This window comes from Dermacentor albipictus, chromosome 1 (assembly GCF_038994185.2).
Source record: "Dermacentor albipictus isolate Rhodes 1998 colony chromosome 1, USDA_Dalb.pri_finalv2, whole genome shotgun sequence".
Lineage (NCBI taxonomy): Eukaryota > Metazoa > Arthropoda > Arachnida > Ixodida > Ixodidae > Dermacentor > Dermacentor albipictus.
In genome coordinates this window covers 181,592,612-181,612,008 of record NC_091821.1, presented here as the reverse complement: position 1 = coordinate 181,612,008, position 19,397 = coordinate 181,592,612, and the positions used below count along the sequence as shown (strand labels likewise).

General features: G+C 45.0%; 1 protein-coding gene across 1 annotated transcript in view; it reads left to right on the top strand.

Moving 5' to 3' along the window:
* The window catches only part of LOC139053090 (O-acyltransferase like protein-like), a 54,832-nt gene extending 35,656 nt beyond the window's left edge, over positions 1 to 19,176 (top strand). Inside the window, exons 10-15 of the mRNA XM_070530238.1 lie at positions 4,775 to 4,854; positions 8,380 to 8,505; positions 8,949 to 9,069; positions 13,309 to 13,495; positions 16,508 to 16,650; positions 17,606 to 19,176. Coding sequence (XP_070386339.1) covers positions 4,775 to 4,854; positions 8,380 to 8,505; positions 8,949 to 9,069; positions 13,309 to 13,495; positions 16,508 to 16,650; positions 17,606 to 17,833 — 885 coding nt within the window. The 3' untranslated portion in view covers positions 17,834 to 19,176. The remainder of the gene's footprint in view (positions 1 to 4,774; positions 4,855 to 8,379; positions 8,506 to 8,948; positions 9,070 to 13,308; positions 13,496 to 16,507; positions 16,651 to 17,605) is intronic.
* The last annotated feature ends 221 nt before the right edge of the window (positions 19,177 to 19,397 follow it).

Here is a 19,397-nt window from a genome sequence, read left to right as displayed (position 1 = left end):
TAAGGTAAGTGGGAATGTCATCGCTCCCAAGTGTCTGAATGTCCAAAAATCACTTGACGCGCGTAGCAAAGTGGGGTGATGCAAAGCTCAAGTCTAGGCAGCTGCTGTACAAGGTACCCCGTAAAAATGTAGGACTAGCGTCATTCAGTAGCGAGAGGTCTTGATTAGAGACAAATGAAGCGAATCTTCGTCCCGCTGCGTTAACTCTTGAGCTTCCCCAAATGGCGTAATGAGTTTTAAAGTCCCCTGTGATAATCCAATGACCATGAAGTGCTTTTATTATGTCTTCTAGTCTTTTGATGTGAAACGGGCGTGATGGAGATAGGTAAGCACTTACGAGTGTAAACGCGAGCTTCCTATTTTTGACTGTTAGGCAGAGATACTGATTGTCGTCATGAAGTAGCACAGGCTGGACGACGTAAGTAAGCTCACGGCGAATGAAGGCGACAAACTTGCTACTTTCGTTGTTGCTTAAGAACGTAATTGATTCATAGCCGTATAATCTGATCGGATGGGACAATTTTGGTTCGCAGATAACGATGATTGGAAATGGGTTAACATGCACAAATTGGCGAAAATCAGCTACGCGAGATCTCAGGCAGCTGGCGTTACACTGAATAATCGATGTATGTCTGACCTCCTTATGAAATGACTGGCGATTGTCAGCCATGGTTCACTCGAGGGTTGCTAGGACTGGGCTCCGCGAGTCCAACAGTTGTAGTCCTCTTCGAGCGGGTGGAGTTTCGATGCTGGCCAACATTACTCTGATGACACTGATTAGGGACTGCAGCATCGGAATGATTTGGCGGTCTACTGTTGGCGCATCATCAATGGAAGCTTGCTTCGATGGAGGAATCAAGCGTGTAGGCTCCTTTGAAGGCTGGGGGCTCGGGAGCGCCGGCCAGTCTCCTACAGAGGAAGGCTTTTTCGCGTGAGGCCTCTTTGGGATCTCAGGTGTGCTTGTACTCGAAGCTGATGGCTGATGTGGTTGGCACAATCTGTGCATGAGCTGCTCTTTGCTTTGCACGCTTCCGTGGATGACGACGTCGACGCCGGATCTTTTCAGAAGCTTTGCTATGAGATGAGCTGTCCCTAACCATTTGTTTCAGGATAGCAACTTTTTTTTCGATCTTTAGATGTGGCTTCATGAGACCGATCACAGTTACCGCAACCCCCAGCCCCCAGCCCGGCCTCTTTTTTTTTTAGCCCAGAAAGCAGTTCGAGCTCTTTTTCACTACCTGAAGGCAACAGACTTGAGTTCCCGACTATAGACGTCCTACACCTAAGTTATCTCTCTCTCTTTCACTCCCCATTCCCCTCCCCACGTGTAGGATAGCAAACTGGACTCAGTCTGGTCAACCTCCCTGCCTTTCCTTCTTCCCTTCTCGTTCTCTCTCACTCTCTCTAATATTTGTTGCGCGCCAGACATCGGCAGTGTGCGACTCCACGCACCGGGGACACGCCGTGGATTTTGCACAGGTACCCTTGACATGTCCGATCCTGAAACACTTGTGGCATTGAAGCCGTTTTGGGACAAACGGTCGAACGACGTGTCCGAAGTGACTGAATTTGACATGCGAAAGGATAGTGTCGCCCTTGAACACTATCTTCACGCAGCGACTGTTTCCAAGGCAGTACACGGGCGTGCATGATGGCCACTTTGTCATACGCCGGTTTAACCCGAATAAGTAGGTCCGAGTTCGTAATTGCGAGGTCAATGTTGTAGATTACACCGGCAATACAGGTTCCTTCAATTGGTATAACCAGTGGCGTTTTGATGGTCCGCAATTCTGTAATCTGTCTGCTTGTTTAGCGCATTTCCATTGGTTGTGTCGACAGCCAAGACATTCTTCCGCGTGTTTAATCGGGGATCTTTAATTTCATTTGGCGCAATATACTGTGTTAATTCAACGTACGTCGTGCTCTCTTTCTTATTTATTTTACTACCAGAGCCAACGTGATTTCCTCAGCCACAACTATATATATATATATATATATATATATATATATATATATATATATATATATATATATATATATATATATATATATATATATATATATATATATATATATATATATAATTATATATTCCGAGATAATGCGTCATATAACAAATAATAATATACTAATCAAAGAACAACACGGGTTTCGGAAAGGTCTATCTTGCACAACACAATTAATTGAATTTTATCACGAATTGGCATTCGATGTTGACGAGGGAGGACAAACAGATTGTGTCTTTTTAGACTTTCGCAAGGCATTCGATACAGTGTCACATCCACTTCTTCTTATTAAACTTAAAATGTTAAACATTCACTCAAGCGTACTCGCTTGGATTGAAAATTATCTGTCTCAGCGCCGACAATGTGTTGTTTTGAACGGCAAAAGCTCGGCATACGCTGATGTGACGTCAGGAGTCCCACAGGGCTCAGTCTTAGGGCCACTTTTGTTTCTACTTTATATAAATGATATTTTTGTTGGTATTTCTTCATGTATACGGTTGTTTGCCGACGATTGTGTTGTTTATAGGAAGATTAAGAGTGAACAAGATGCTGCCATGTTACAATCTGACTTAGAATGTATTAATACTTGGTGTTCCACATGGAAGATGAATTTGAATTTAAAAAAGTGTGTTCATGTATGTTTTACAAGAAAGAAGAAGCGGATTGTAAATCTTTACTAGATAAATAATACCCTGATAAAAAACGAACCTATATACAAGTATCTAGGTGTGACGCTCTCATCCGACTGCTCATGGTCTGCTCATGTAGATGACGTCATTGTAAAAGCTGGTAGGGCACTCAATTTTATTCAGAGGAACTTGAAATGTTCACAGCCGAACCTAAAGAAAACTGCTTACCTAACATGTGTTAGACCAATTTTGGAATACGCCTGTGCCGTCTGGGACCCCGTACAGAAAAACTTGATTGATAAGCTGGAAAGAATTCAAAACCGAGCTGCTAGGTTCGTACTGGGGCGGTATGGGCGGAGAGAAAGTTGTACTGAAATGAAACTTGAATTGAATTGGGAGCTGCTTTCCTCTCGGCGGAAAAAGTTGAGACTGAAGTTTTTATACCTCATATTTAATAATAAGACTGGAATTAGCAGTAAAAGCTACTTGAAAGAACCACATTATATATCTAGGCGTAATGACCATTCACTTAAAATCCGCGAATACCGTGCCAGGACGTACTTGTTTGCGGATTCCTTTTTTGTGAAAACTATTGTGGAGTGGAATCAGCTGTGTGAAGAGCAAGTGTGCTGTACGAATGAAGATTTGTTTTTTTCCCTCCTGTAACCCCCCTGCTATAACGCCTTCGGGCAATGCGGGGTAATTCTTGAATAAAGAATAAAGAATAAAGAATATATATATATATATATATATATATATATATATATATATATATATATATATATATATATATATATATATATATATATATATATATATATATATATATATATATATATATATATATATCGTGGTGCTAGTGGTGCAGTATTTGAAGATTGCAGTCTGTCAGTATTGAAAGGCGTATACATGTTTTTAAGACCGTAAAGGCGCAGTAGGGGATGGCTCAGGGACAGCTGATTCTTTTCATGCCGGCCAGCGCACGGCATATGGCATAGTGTTAGTCGTGTGTCAGCTATACCGGGTGTCCCGCGTAACTTGAGCCGAACATCAAAGATATGCAAATACCACGTAGCTAGGCATAACCAAGGTCATCGATTGTGGTTACTCAGATGACGTATGCATTCCGCCTAATTATATAATTAGTCTTAATTAATTGATCAACTCCTCAAATATTATAATTAGATTGAAAGTGTCAACTACAGAATTCTACAACAACATGAAAAACTCCCGATAGAGCTTTATGTTGCTCAATACGCGGCACATAAAGTCTTTTGCTAACCATGAAAGAAGCCCGCGAATACGCGCAAAGTGCCTCGAGCGGCCACTCAAGCGGCAATTTTTCGTGTATTCGCGGGTTTTGTTCATGCTTAAAACATTTTTATGTAGCACGTACTGAGCAACATAAAGCTGCATCGGGAGTTTTTCATGTTGCTCTACAATTTTCTCATTGACGCTTTTTCATTTAATTAAGACATTTAAGAAGTAATTAATTAATTATGTCTAATTGTGGCATTAGGCCGATTGTAAAAAAAATAATCTGAGTATTTCCAAGCGACGGCAAACAAGATTACCTTGGTTCTGCCCAGCTACGTGACATATGCGTATCTTTTATGTTCAGCGCAAGTTACATGGGACACTCTGTATAGCAACCTGCCTAGTTAGGCGCAAACTCAACAGGCACTCAACTTGTTTTCCTTTATTTTTCTTTTGAAATCTCTTTTTGTTCTAGCCTTCCAAGCTAAAAACAAGCTTTATGAGGAAGTAATTTGAGTGATCAGGGCAGGCGAGCTGGGAAGCGATTGGGGTGATCCTTTTTTCTTCGAATGCGTCAGCTGACTAAATAAAAAAGATGAAGTCTCGCATGAAAGTGTTCTTCACCCAATTATCTTTTTTTCTTTTTTGAGGCAGCGTTAATGCAGCTGTGAAAAAAGAAAGCCTACAAACAGCTTCTTATTCCATTCAATTAGTATGAGCGTTTAATGAAGATATAAAATCACGGCAGAACATTTGTTCGACCACTGCGCAGAAACAGTACTTGTCTGGCTAACATAATTATGACAGTTAAGAGCATCGTTACGCAATAGTTTTCCACTGAATCTCTAAACAAACAAATGCTTCCTTTTGTTTAATTCGCAGTGCAACCCGTTTTACTGGTACATCAGCGTTGACTGGCAACTCTACATGGTATTCTGCGCGGTACCCCTCATCATGATCAGGTGAGCTAAATCATCAGCACTTATTAAAGTCCTGCACTGAACCAAATGACTAAACATCGAAGGCCACCGAAGCGATTAAAGTTTGCAGGACGCGCGAGGTGAAATGTCCATGCTTCATGGTGTCGTCCTGGCATCGAAGAAAGTCGTCGCATTGTGCGGACATGATAAAAGGCCACTAACTGTGACTTCCTTCCGTCGTTCGTTTTTATGAATTGCTATATATTTCTCCATTTTCTGTTTGGAGTGCTGTCATTATTTTGCGAGTTACGCTGTCGCGGCAACCTGAGTACGAGCATTTACAATTTCACTTGATCGCCATTTATTGCCGCATTCGCGCCCGCCATGTCATCACTAGCGCGTCAAAGCCAACGCCCAAAAGCGAGAACAAGTGCCGTGATATTTTATTCATTGTAGGAGAAATAGTGAAGCAGAAAGCAAATGTTGAAGCAAAATTTGGCCATCGCCGCGTAAACAGAGCCACAAAAGTGACGCAATTCGGCCCGCTATAATCAGAAAGCCCGCCAAGAAGAGACAGGACGCCCAGCGGTGCCAACTTTTCTTGCGCGTTCGAGCGAATAAATGTCATATCCTTGGACAAGGAAAGCCCAGCGCGCCTTTCGCTTTCACGCTGTTCGCCGAAAGCTGTCGGCCTGGACGACTCCGGCCTGCATCGCATCAGCCTAACCGCATTACATGCGCGACGTCCGCCCTTGGCTCCAAGTTTTGCGGCACTGCTCCCTAGAGCAGAAGAGAATACGAAGTGTCATGTGTGACAAGAACGGACAACATATGCAGAATATGTTTAACTCCTGATGCAGCGACGTGAAGAAGACCGACTTCTTTTCTTCGACTGTGGTCACAAAGCAAAAGTAGGCCACAGTAAGACCTTGAGCAATAACCTCGCTGGCTTTTCCTTTTTTTTCTTTTTTTTTATGACGAACGCATCGATGCCTTTTCCGCGAGGCCTACTGAATCTCGTCATTAAATACGGGTGTAAAGAACGATCATTTAGCACATCTTCACAGGATAGCCTAACAATGTGTTCGTCATAATGTCCCCGAAGATTAATATGCTAGAGAACCAGAAGCGATGCTAACTCTCTTCCCAAAAGCACCTCTCCACGTGGCATACCGCGAAGAAATGTCCTCTTGAGCAGAAACAATGGTTAGCGTCAGATGCAGCAAGCATGAATAATGTGCGGAAGATGTCCAACTCTAGAAGCGCCGAGTCGAATAAACCTGGCTTGTTTTCAAACCTTACATGTCACAAAGCAAAAGTAGGCCCCAGCGCGACTTTGAGCAAAAACCATGCTAAGGCCTGTCTTTGCAGACAGTAAGCGCGTCTGTGCCTTTGTGTGAAATGTTTCAACAAGTAAATACTTTAACACAATTGGTGGTTCTGAACGACCATTGGATAACACCTGCATAAAAGCCAATATTTTCAACACGGTTTTCCAGAAGACAAATATATCGGAGGACGCACATGACAATGATCCCTTCCGTACACGACAACCCTGCCAAGTGACGCAGTTGACGGCTGCTTGCTAGAGCTGGAGCGATGGGAAGCGTCATATGGCGGGAAGCTGAAAAAAAAAATGCTAAAAAATACGTCTAACTAGAGTAGCGGCGAAGCGATGACATCTGAATTGTTTTCAAAACACTGCTTTTTAGTTGGAAAAAAGTAGGCTGCAGCGCAACGAAAAACATCACTAGTATCGTCGCTGGTTCTCACAAAATGTGAGCACATTCGTGTATTGTTTCGCGAACGCTCCTTATAATAGCTGAATGACGGATGACAGTGAGTGGTTAAGAAAGGTTATTTATTAACGCCAGGATAGCATAACATGACAACATGTCCGGCTAGGTAATGATGACGACTCAGATATTGGAAGACACAAATGCGGCAATAATATTTCGCACTCGAGGGTTCGGCGATAAGGCATTGTTGACACTGCTCTTTCAAGCGTAAACGCTGGGAAGCGTCATATGCGAGAAACGTAAAAAAAAACGAAAGAAAGAAAATCGCAGAACATGTGCAGCTCCAGAAGCGCGGAATCGATGAAAGCTGACTTGTTTTCAAACACTGCTTGCCATGTAGCAAAAGTAGGCCCCAGCGTGTCCTCGAGCTGAATCTTTGCTAATATCGTTGCTTGTCTTCATAAAGTGTCAGCACATTCAGGCATTTCTTTCGCGAAAACTTCTTCTAACAGCTAAATGACGGAGTGCACTCACTGGTTAAGTAAAGCCATTTATTGGCACCTGAATAGAGTAACCAGATAATATATCCGACATGGTATTACAGAAGACTTAGATGTTACAGGACACAGGCCCGATGCTCATATTTCGCATGTGAGGGTTGAGCAATGATGCATTTGTTGACAAGGGCTTTCTGAAGCGGAAACAACGGACAGTCTGATACGCGGGAAGCTCATCAAAATTCGCGGCACGTACATGTCCAACTCCAGATGCGGGAGGGGGGAGGGAAGCGTAAAAAGTGAAGTGGTTTTCAAACACTGCTTGTCATGAAGCACTAAAAGTAGGCCACAACGTGTCCTTGAGCGAAAGCTCTGCAAATGTGCTCGCTTGTCACATTAAACAGTGAGCGCATCCATGTCTATTGCACGAAATCCAAGAGCTGCAGAAATGAGCACAAGTGATAGTTAGGAAAGACCATGTAATGGCAGCAGAAAGCGCACCTTAAGAATATCTTCGGTGTGGTATTCTGCAACCCACATATATGAGAGGATCGAGAAGCGATACTTACTTGTTGCTCTGAAAGATTTGCTTACACATAGTCGGCAATTAGAGCAGAAAATATAGGTAGCGTCATACGCGAAAACCTTGCTGATATATTTGATTGAGTTTTAAGAAGTGAACCACATCCGGATCTCTTCGCTTCTAAGAGTTGCAAGACTGACTACAATTTGACGTTCAGAGGTAATATAATTTCTCATGGCCGCCAAGCAACAGGTCTGGCATACTACCCCAGAAGACTGAGATACTCAGGAGGCTTTGAACTGCGTTACTTGCACGCATAGGTGCACGTATATAATGTACGTACTGTTCTACATCCCGGTTGACTCTTGCTTAGTTCGTCACCTGTTATCTACAAATGTACTCGGCTATTCCGAGCACTGACTTTTCGATTCATGTCAAACAAGTAAATGATCTTGTCATCGTCGCTGATGTTTCTCGTCTGCGCAACTCACTTTACAAGAAGATTATGCTTAAGAGTAGCTGCCTCCCATCTCACTTTAAGGTGGGCCACTTCATACGTCACGTGCAGCCTTTCATCCCGAAGGCTCTATAATGCCACAGCTGTGAGAAAGTGGGACACGGAGTCAGTGCCTGCCAGATTCGAGAAGTGTGCTTCTGCATTGCTAAACCCGACGACGCAAATACCGGTGCCCATCTTCAGCACCTCTTTACTTGTGTCCTTATATTTCGGAGTGAGGGCTCAGTGCGGTGGTGTTTTCTTTCTTGCGCTCTCCTAATCCTCTGGCTTGCGTTGGCCGGCTCCTCGCAGGAGGGAAAAGCTGGGCGTGTTCCTGCTGCTGGGCAGTACGGTGGCCACGGCCGCTTACGTCATCTTCCAAACGTATACGCTCGACTACCAGCCGCTGCCGCTCCTACTCTCGGACCCGAATCAAGCGTAAGTATAAAGGTGTCACCCGCAGGACCTGTAGCGTCCCCTTCAGGGAGCTTGAAAGGGCACGGGTTCGGTAAGGACTACTTGTGCACAACCGTAGTCCTGTGGGTGCTCGCAACTTTCCTGTCCAGAATGCTGTGTCACGCTGATAACGCCCAAGCCGTTCCTGACTTGGAAGTACCGGGCTCGCAGCGTTAAAGAAAGGAAAGGTGGGCAAGACAGATGGCGATTACCGTTGTGGGACAAGATACGACCCAAAGGGTTTAAACTTTTTTAGAGTGTTGCGATTGAGTGGCCTATTTGTTTGCCTCGAGTGAAAAGAGTGACATTTATGTCCAGACCATTTGAAAGCCCTGGCCAGCCAGTGAAACCATTATTTTGGTAGGCAATTAATGCCTGCTTTCTCGTGTAGCTACGATTCGACAAAATGCGGCGTGTTTCTGCAGGCGACCTTCCAACACCGTGGACTTCGTGTACATTAAGCCGTTCACGCACGTCGGGTCCTACTGCATCGGAATCTTGTTTGGCCACCTGACCCTCAAGTACGAGCACATCAAGATTAGTAGGGTATGGCTTGCCACATTTTTTTCACTTTCCGCGGTTACCGTATAGAGTTTGCGCCCCTTTGGGCAAAGCAAAATGATTGTACACGTTTCTCTCGGCCCATGCGTGTAAGGTTCGCAACCAGGCGCATTTCCGGTTTCATTCCCTGTATTTTCTTCTCCTTCTCTTTATATCCCAAGCCACACCATTTCGCTCTTGTCGCTTGCGGATTTTCGCTTTCAATCCGGGACATCCGTAAGGAACCATTCACTTCAATTTTCAAATTTATTACAGACATTTAAATGCGGTGTGCTCGTGCACGCCGCGGCACTTGTACACACACACACACACACACACACACACACACACACACACACACACACACACACACACACACACACACACACACACACACACACACACACACACACACACACACACACACACACACACACACACACACACACACACACACACACACACACACACACACACACACACACACACACACACACACACACACACATATATATATATATACTTGTACACTGCACAAATCAAGAAATAAATTAGAAATCTCGAAGGCGCCTTAGCTGAACATTCTACCAGCGAAAACGTTACAGAACTATACAACCATCGCTCTTAGACGCGCACTGCCCGCACAATTCGTAGTGGCTGACGGTTGGCGAGAGGCGCTCGCTCAAGAAGTTTGCTTACTCTGCGAGGGCCGAAGTAGCGACAAGCGTCCACAGATGCTTGCAGCGTGGTATAAAACTTACGCATTGAGAATGAGAAGCGAGTGCCAAGTGTCTGGTGCCGAGTTCCTGCACGAAATGGTACGAATGGCGAGCGAAATTGACGTGACCGGCAACGAAAGTGTTTTCGAGTTGCGGCGATGGATGAGTGTTGCAGGAAAAGGCTGGTGACGAACTTCATGACGCTCAGCTGTTAAATCGGCTTACTTCTTTGTTGCTGAACATACTAATGAGGGGACCTTGACTCACCTCTTCTCGGTGTCCTGCCCATTTAGCAAAACGCGCATGCCATATAACGAAATGACACCAGCCACTTTTACTCTCTGTATCACTAGCAAACTCGAGAAGCACATTCTTTTGAGGCTGCTCTGTGCGCATAAGTTGAGAATCCAGAGCTGTAGTTTCTCCTGACATGCGCATAGCTTTCGTTACTTGCTTTAAGAGCTTCAATATAGTGCTTTCTTTTCACGAGGAACCGTGCCCTCACCCAGTGCGCTTCACTCTTTGTATTTGACTGCACCCTGCTGCGATGCGGCATTAAAGACACGAAGAATGCGTGTACACAGTGCGGATATTGCTGCTTTGCAACGCAAACGGCTGCGCAGGAATTTCCGAAGCACCCTCAGGGTCCATTAGCCATGCCACTGTGTTTTACGACGTTCAGGACGGTGTCGGCGGGCGGCTGCGGAAAGGCGAAATGCGCGACTCGCGCCCTCTTACCGTAAAACATGTCAAGAACATTATCATTATCTAGAACTTTATTCAGAAGCTTCCCTATTCCTTTTTTTTTTCTTTGCGCGATCTGCCTGACGAAGTTTTCACTGACGCTAGCGGAGATTTACTGCTGAAATCGCAAGGTAGCCAAGCAAGGTGTTTGATTTGCTTCCCAGAAAATTCGTGCGATCTATCAACGGCTTCTTTACATGCGTGACTGCACACTAGATTAGATGCTTTAAATAAACTTCTTCTCGTTGGTAATTCAAAGCAGGCAGCACTTCCGCATATGTATTTTCAGCGACGAATGTAGATCAGGGGCTGAATTCACAAAGGTTTTTGTTCGCAAGAACTTTTCTGTTTGGTCGGTGGCCTTCGCGAATATGTTCGCTGTCGCTTTTGGACTGTTTTTGCTCTTACAAACTTTACTAGCACAATAACGTTTTTGTGAATAAGCGCCCAGTATTTCACGCAGAAACAAGTGCAGCCCCAGTACACTGGCCTAGAGCGCGGAGATTGTGTCCGGCAGTGTAATTGTGCGTCGTGTAGTGAAAATCGATAGGCCGAGGGAATTTCTTTCTCAGTAAACAGTGCCTTAATGGCAGGCCGAGTCGCCCTGCTCTCTGTGAGACGAAGCCCGTCGCTGTAGTGAGCGGAAGCTCACGACAACGCATTTTATCTTGGCGACTACTGAAGCTCGCCTGGCGCAGGGAGGTATCGTTGATAAAAGAGAGCGTCGAAAGCCAACCACATGATAGCGATAACATTGAGTAGCGGTCACCAGCATATCCGGAAACTGACGCTCAAAGCAAGTTGCCTCGAACCAGGGGCCTACCGTATATGGAGCAGAGGCAAAGAGCTGAAAGAAAGGAAATGCAGCGTGGGTTAACCTGAACAAAAATCCGGTTTGCACCCTATATTGAGGGGGGGGGGGGTGGATAGAGCGACGTGGATAGATAAGGACACATAGAAAGAGAGAAACAGAGCATGCACACAATCAATACTGTTCACCAGCACAGCATAACAGTTAATACTTGTTAATGCTAGAGTTATTCGTGCAGGTTTGTTGTGCGGAAGAACTAAAACAATGCATTCGCATCCCTCTGCTACGGCAGTTTGTTCTGACAATGGTCTGTTGTCAATAGGAGTTGCCGCAGTCACTAGCGTTTGTCTCTTCACAATGTATCGATGCCATTCGCACAAAACGTGCTCAAGCGTGTCCTCGAAAGCACAGTCTTCTTCACAGACCGCGTTGCGAGCCATTCCAATACGGAAGGCAAGCGATCTTGTAAAGGTGACTCCGAGCCATAGTTGACAAAGCAGGGTAGCATCGCGTCGGCGGAGTCTTGGTGGGATGCGAAGACGGAACGAAGAGTCCAAGCGGTGCAGTCGATTGTTTTGAAAACTTTGTGTGTGCCACGCAATAGCGCAAACGTAGTTCTAAGCCCAGGGAGCCTGCTTGCATGAAGGCTCCCCATTTTAAGCCAACCGACTCCCTTGCTCTTGTCGATTGTGCAGGGGCTTTAAGGGAGCGCTTTTTCAAATATTTTGTTGAGATAGCAGTTATATACGGATATGACACGGGAAGTTTTGCTGTGCTGTGCCGAACTAAGCCCATGCAACAGCGAGAAGGATGAGCGACTCGTGCCCCATATGTTGGTAGCCACGTGATCTGCGCTGCTAGTGCGAGGGCAAGCCGATAAAAATGGTGGCTTGATGCAAGCCAGAGGTCACGTGATCCAGCCAACTCCGACCCACTAGAGTGACCCAGGATCACTAAATCATCGCGGCCGGGCAAGAAAAGGCGAGCATGCACCTGCTCCTTTTAGCTCAGTCGTGGCTGAGCTAAAAGCTAAGCGCGGCCCGTACACCGTATGTTGGAAGTCATCGGCTGCGGGTGTCAGGGTAAAGCGGGAGCATGTAAGGGCGAGTTGAAATTATTGATGGCTTAATGCACGCATTCTTGCCGCGCGGCTATAGAGTAGCACTATGGACACGTCTTAATCACGACGGTGAGTACAAACCACTAGTTCACAACTTACAAGCAGCGTCAAGGCCTATATAGACAGCTCAGTGATTAAATTGTGATCAAAAACCTCCTCAGCCTCGTTTCCGATTGTTACCGCGACTTAAATGCCCCTTAGCGGGTTCTGCAAGCATGTAAAATGGGCGTACACTTTTTTGACGTCGTTTTCTTTCCTTTCCTTCTTCTTCATTTTCTTCTTTTCTTTAGCAGCCCTGGCCTTGGCTTTTCGTTAACTGTGCCCCTCCTTTTGCATTACGAGATGGCAAAGCGACCGTCCAACAGAGCCGAAAATTCTGCTGATCTTTTCTTTTTTTGAAGAGTTCTTCCAGTGCTGAAAACCCTTGCATATAAATGCGCTTTGAAACTTGACCTTCAGTCATTACTGATGCTAAGGACTAGCATGATTATCGCTTCTACCGCCGTAGAGATGATAGAGGCAAATAACCTACAAAATCCCGCATTCAACTCATCGCAGTCATGCTGTGGTAAACGAAGGTGGCCCTTCGCAGATATGGGGCCACCTCGTCAATTGAGCCAGTTGATTAAGCGAGAAAAAAATGCATTTGGTAGGGCAGTACGCATCCTTCGCTGATGAACGGCCATTATTGCTGGCACCTGGGACGGCCTTTATTGCCGTCTGTTACCCCGTTGCAACCAGCGCTCACCTTTTGGGATTATCGGTGATACTGCAACACGGGCTGCACGACGTATGCTGATTCTTCCATCGGGCCTTTGTGCTGATCTTTGCCGTCGCCCATCAACCCGCAGGTTGTCCAGGCCGGGCTGTGGATGGTCTCGACGGCCGTGGCGCTGTGCGTGATCATGGTGCCGTACGAGTGGCAGAAGGGCAACTTCCCCAACCAGCTGGAGGCTGGCCTCTACGCTGGCCTGCACCGCACCGCCTGGGCCGTGGCTGTCGGCTGGCTCATTTTCGCCTGCGTCACGGGACGCGCAGGTAGTAATGTTTCATCTCATTTTTTTCATTTATTGATACTCTCACGCGCGTAACTTCGTGTGGAACGGGGCACAAAGCGCCGGTTTCACAAAGCGTTGGACCGGCAAAACTGCTTGCCATGAGCTGGCGATGCTCTGACGCGCGTAAACTTGTGAGCGCAGTTGAAGACAGTTGAACGCAGTTGAAGACTAGGCTCACATTTGTTATCAGATTTAACTAGACAAATCCATCTACTATCTAAGAATGGCCATGCACCACCATCAACCAAATAAAAAAAGGCTCCTGGTCTGTAAATCCTCCCAGTATAATTTAGCATTGAAGTGAGAGCGGTTTTGTGAATTTCGTACACATTCACATAACCTAGGTTCCGTGAGAACGCGTTGTCAATGACAGGTGCAGAGGTGTTAGCAAATGTGTAGAAAAGAAGATGGTACGGCAGTCCAGGAGCGGGCAAAGTGAACGAAATCGCTAAAGGGCGGGAAGTTTTGTGCACGTACTATTGGCAGTCTTTCTTTTTGATGTTATCTTTTCCTTTTTGGTTTCTGTTTTTATTTTCTGCTTTCTTTTTTCCTCGGGTGCATTAGAAGAAAGACAACACGCGCAATTAGTTGGTACCTGCTCTTCAGAATTCTTGCTTACAAACGATGTCTTTATTTCTTGTACCGGCTAAAGGCTTAATTATTGGAAAAGAGCATCTGTAATTCAGTTTGTGTTTTCTGATGCAGTATTGAGCGGAAGGAAATGGGCGACGGCGCACAAATAGCTAGAGTGTAAATATTTCCGGCAATGTTGCTGGCAATTAACTTTCCCTTTGACATTTTGCGTGGAAGTAACAGCAGTTCGCATACTTCTGCAGCGCGCTTAGAGGGTGAAATTTCTATGGCTTTTCCCCGAGCAATTTAGTTCAAGTGAATCCATCTGTACTAGCTCCGTTGCACTCTGTATAGTAGCCAATGCTAGCATTGATTTATGTAAAAAATGCGGGGTGAAGACAACCCCGAGATGGAGCTTTTTGTATTTTCTCTGAAATCAAAACAAGAACATCAATGTTCTGTTTGTAAGACTTTGTGATAACATACAGGTGGTTATTGTCTGAAACACATTTGCATTATATAGACCCACCGCGGTGGCTTAGCGGCTAAGTACGAGGTCGCGGGATTGAATCCCGGCCGCGGCTGCCACATTTCGGTGGGAGCGAAATGCAAAAGCGCCCGTGTCCCGTGCATTGGGGACAAGATCACCTGGTGGTTAAAATCAATCCGGAGTGCCCCACTACGGCGCGCCCCATAATCAAGTAGTGGTTTTATAATACTAATAATAGGTTGCTCCCCCACAAGAGACAGGTATCGAGGTTAGAGACTTAACCGTACGATGTCATTGCTCTGTGAGAAAGCAGCAGGTTAGAAATGTGAGGAACTTAATTACTGAAGTGCATTTGCTGTTGTTGCTTTGCGTGTCTGATGATTACTTGACTACTCGTGTCCCCGCGTTGTCGTCTTCGGGTCATTAAATCGATTCAAGGACTTGTTTGTTTAGCATAGACAAGCATTCTTTCAGTGAGCTAAATTTGGGAGGCAACGCGCGCTTGTATGGTAGCGCGCCATTTATTTTCTTTGCAATATTTCATCCTTTCCAAAATGTAGGGCAGTCTCTGTGCTTAGTGGTTTATATGTGTCAAGAACTAATAAATCATAAGAAGCCAACAAAGACGGCGCTGTGTGTTTGCTTCCTATGATATGACTAATAAAAAATCGGGCCCTCGGGTTTCCTTTCTTCAGGGTTAATAAATAACGATGTGGTGACTGAGATTTCTGTGACAGCTATCAGATAGCTCCTTCGCTGTATAAAAAGGAAATGAAATAAATTAATGAAATAGCAGTAACAAGGGAAATACGGGTGAACGAAGGCTGGATTGACAAATAATGCAATTTCGGCATGCAAGCACGTAGCTACATACTAGTTTTATTAGCCAGCTTTACATAGCATAGCATGCAAGTGAGCTTGCAATGCCCAAAATAAATGACAAAATATATGAAGGCCCTTACATCGTCTCACCTACGGTTTTCAGTTGGGCCGCGTCTCGACCAACATTAGTACCTCAATAAATAGCTTGTGGCAGAAGACGTAGGTTGAGTAGTTAGCGCACTGCAAAGTGTTGCTTTGCATCACTCAGACGAGCTACCCTATTTACTTTAAAGCTGAGACTTGTGTGCATTATGGTCTGTAACTGGTGAATATCATACAGCGCATACTTGCTACCATCTATGGGAGTCAAAGAAAAAAATGCATATAACAGTGCATTTATCAGGGACATTTTCCAATATGTAGGCGGGCAATCGTCTCTCAACCTCAGGATTCACCGCTGAAGCGACTATCTCTCTTTTAATTTTAACTTTTGTGCTTCAATTGGTCGATAGCGAACAACATAATTTTAAAAGCATTATTCTTTTAAAAAGTTAGATGCGCCAGAATTTAGATAAACAGACGCTGCCCCGAGACGATAGTTATTATGCATTTGTTCATTTGTTGCATGGTCTTCGTCTGAGCCCAATATGTTTTTTTATGTACAACGCAAGTGAGAACCTACAACTTGATCGAAATTAAGTTTCTTTACCAATACGTGAAAGGCAATACACTTCCTAGGTTGCCATTGTACCATCTCTAAACTGTTTGCAGCAACACTCTCAAATGGAGCTTCTAGTTATCAATAAAGATCACTGTCTGAAGAAAGACGAAAACAGAAAAAAAAAAGAAATATCCGCGATATCTTTGGCCAACACGCTGCGTTCGAAATAGCTCTTTGTATAAGGTCTTTCTCAGCATGCATTTCTTAAGCCTACATATTGAAACATTAAAAAAACAATTAACTTCAGACGTTAAAGTTTTTTTTTTCTTTTTAGCAATACCTTACTTCAAGGCGCTTCGAGTTCAAGGCATCGTTGAACAAATAAAGCAGAACGGAGATGCCACTATCCTAACGCTCGGTTGTTTCTGTCATTTCTCTTTTTTCAGGCTTCGTGAACAAGTTCCTATCATGGTCGTTATTCGTACCACTGAGTAGGCTCTCGTTGGGCGCCTACCTGACCTCGGTCTTCATCCTCGCCATCCGTGTAACATACCGGCGAGAGATCGCTGAGTATCACCACTTTCCCATGGTAAACATCCACTGCTATGCCATAATGTCAAAAACGAAGCCACGCGAGTGCATTTTTTTAGCGGCGCCTAATAAAAAAATTAAGGAAGAAGCGCGCTCTTATGCATTGTAGTTAACTGTGGGGAAAACAGATATTCCAGACGGCTACTCAAAGAAATGCGTAAGTGACACTTAAAGAAAAATACGCTCGTTCGACTTTGAGAAGAATCAGGGAAATTGGGAGCGCTGATTTTAGTAGCAACCATATGACGTTAATGTGTATTTAGGCCAAGGAAACGGTAAAGGAAATCAATATTTTTAATATAGATACAGCAATTGTCTTGTACAATTTATTTTGCGATAAGCTCTATGTTACTGATAAGGGAAAATGCGGGTGAAAATGGGAGAAATAATAAAACTTGCCGCATTTGGAGGCGACCCACAACCCCCTCTAACTAGCTTCATATATTGCTCATATAAGAAACAAAGAAAACGAACATTGTCATCTAAACATCAAACAAGCTCAGTGAACGTGTCGCAGTGGATGGCACTTGAAGAGATGAAATCGTGGTAATTGCACGAAAGCACAGTTTAGCTATTTGTGATCAACTGAAGGAAAGTGGCCGAAAAGGGTAGCTAAACTTTGTTAAGAACATGTGCGCATTGCGCTGAGTGAATTTTGAGTAATAAAGTCATGATTGATTGTTAGTGCATGACTTCAAAGGTCTGAATTGGGTTATTTTGAAGCGGCTGCTGGAAACACTGGAGCGACATAATTTTAATGCAGTCACTTAAGCTTTTCTAATTGGTTCCAGAAAGAAACCGCTCCTCAAGTCAAGGTGGTTTAGTTAGAGGGAGGGACGCACATTCCCTGGCATGGAAGGAGCGGGTGTTGTGTCACATCGTACGCATTTGCCAATGTACGCTTGCTACGTACTGTCTCATTACGCTTATGCTTCTTTTCGTCTGCCCCCTAGGTGATGCTGTTTTTCGGCACGACGATGCTCAGCTACATGGCGGCTTACGTGCTCTTCTTGCTGATTGAGTGTCCAGTCGGCCTCATCGAGAAGTACATTTTCATGTCCAGGGCCGTTGTGGAGCGACACTCTGAAAACAACGGTCAAACGAACGGCGCCTTCAACGGCTCTGTCGAAAAGATGACGCCGGCAGAAAAGGAGAAGCGATTTGTCGTCGAGCGCTTCTGAGGGTAGATTGCGCTAGGATGTGAGAATACTTAGAAATCAGGTGGCTTGTGGCGGCGTTGAGAATTGTGCAAATCTCAGAAGAGCCTTTACATGGGAATATGGAGCAAAAGCTATTTAACGAAAGCGTCCGCCATGAAGGCACTTCTGTGACCCCAGGTACCAGAAATATGAGGCCGCGATCGAGGCTCGTCAGTCCATGCCGGTTATAAAACCTGCGCTAATAGGACGAAATGGTTGGCAATTACACATGGCATTGATAAAGAAAAAAAAGGTGACGCCTTATCTTTGCCGTTAAAAGGTATCCAGCAGAAAGTTCCTTTTTCGCTCATAGATAAAAGTTTTATTTGTTACGGCGGAGAAATGCTCAAATGACGCCAGAGGTAGTCGCTCTGCATACTTTTTCAGCTTCTCAAATAGCATTGTTAATCAGTGCCACGTACGTGTTGCCGCCTCTCATGTCGCCCTTCTTTAACGCTATTTTTCGCTGTTATCTAAATGTTGGGAATCTCAATCTGCGCGCAACGTGTGATAAAAGTGCTTAATGGACCATGCTTCCCAAACAGACCTTGAGAAGTGTGATTCCGTTGCAATCGGCATTTTACGTCAATATTTGTTCCTCGAGGGAAGTGTACATATAAGGGAGAAAAAGGAAGGAACAAAACTTCTTGGGAGCTCGCGCCTGGCGTTTGCAAGGGGCCCTCGATTCGCGGGAATGCACCCCATTTACGATTGACATTGTGATACGATTCACACTCCTGAAACGGAGGGACGTAAGGAGTGGTTTATCGGGGCGCTCTACATTCGAACGCCGTTGAATTGAGCGCCGGCTGTGACCCGAGCTCATACAGAAGCAAAGTGGTTCTTTTCTCGCTTTAGGCCACATTCAACGGCATCCCCTTACCGCGGAAACTCGCGGGTTTACGGCTTTATTCACTCGCACACTGCCAGTTTCGTACAGCCTCGCTGGAGCACCTAGAGCGAGTCGCGATGTCAGAAACTCACTACTTTACTGGGGCTGTACTGGGCCTCGTAAAATCACTGCTACCTCTTCGCCTCGGCGACGTGCTAAGGCTCCATGAGGTGACGAGTGAATTTAGATGCGCGTGCGCAACAGGTTGTTGCAAGCATTTATTTTCTCAACGCCCCTCCCAAGCGACCGGGCACCTACCCGGAAAGGTGCCTTCTTTGTCTTCATGAAGACAGTTATACTTGTGGTTATTCTAGTTAAATGGCATCGATAAATCAAACACGTCATTGACATCATCAAGAAGGACGCAACACAAGCACTTCCATTTCAAATATATAGGATCTATTCACCAAATAAATGTTTTGTCATCCTCGTTTGTGTCCTCGTGTTGACTCGTTATTCGTGCTTCCCAAAACACAAATACTTCATCCGCGTCCAAATGAGAAGTCTTTGAAGGAGGTATGGAGCGGCAACCGTATGACTTGTAGCAGTACCCTTAGATGTCTTCAATTGGGACGTTAGTCGTTCCTCCTGATATTTAAAAAGTGTTGTCATTACTTCCTCCTTCCCTACCCGGCTTCCAGCCCATAGAGTTTC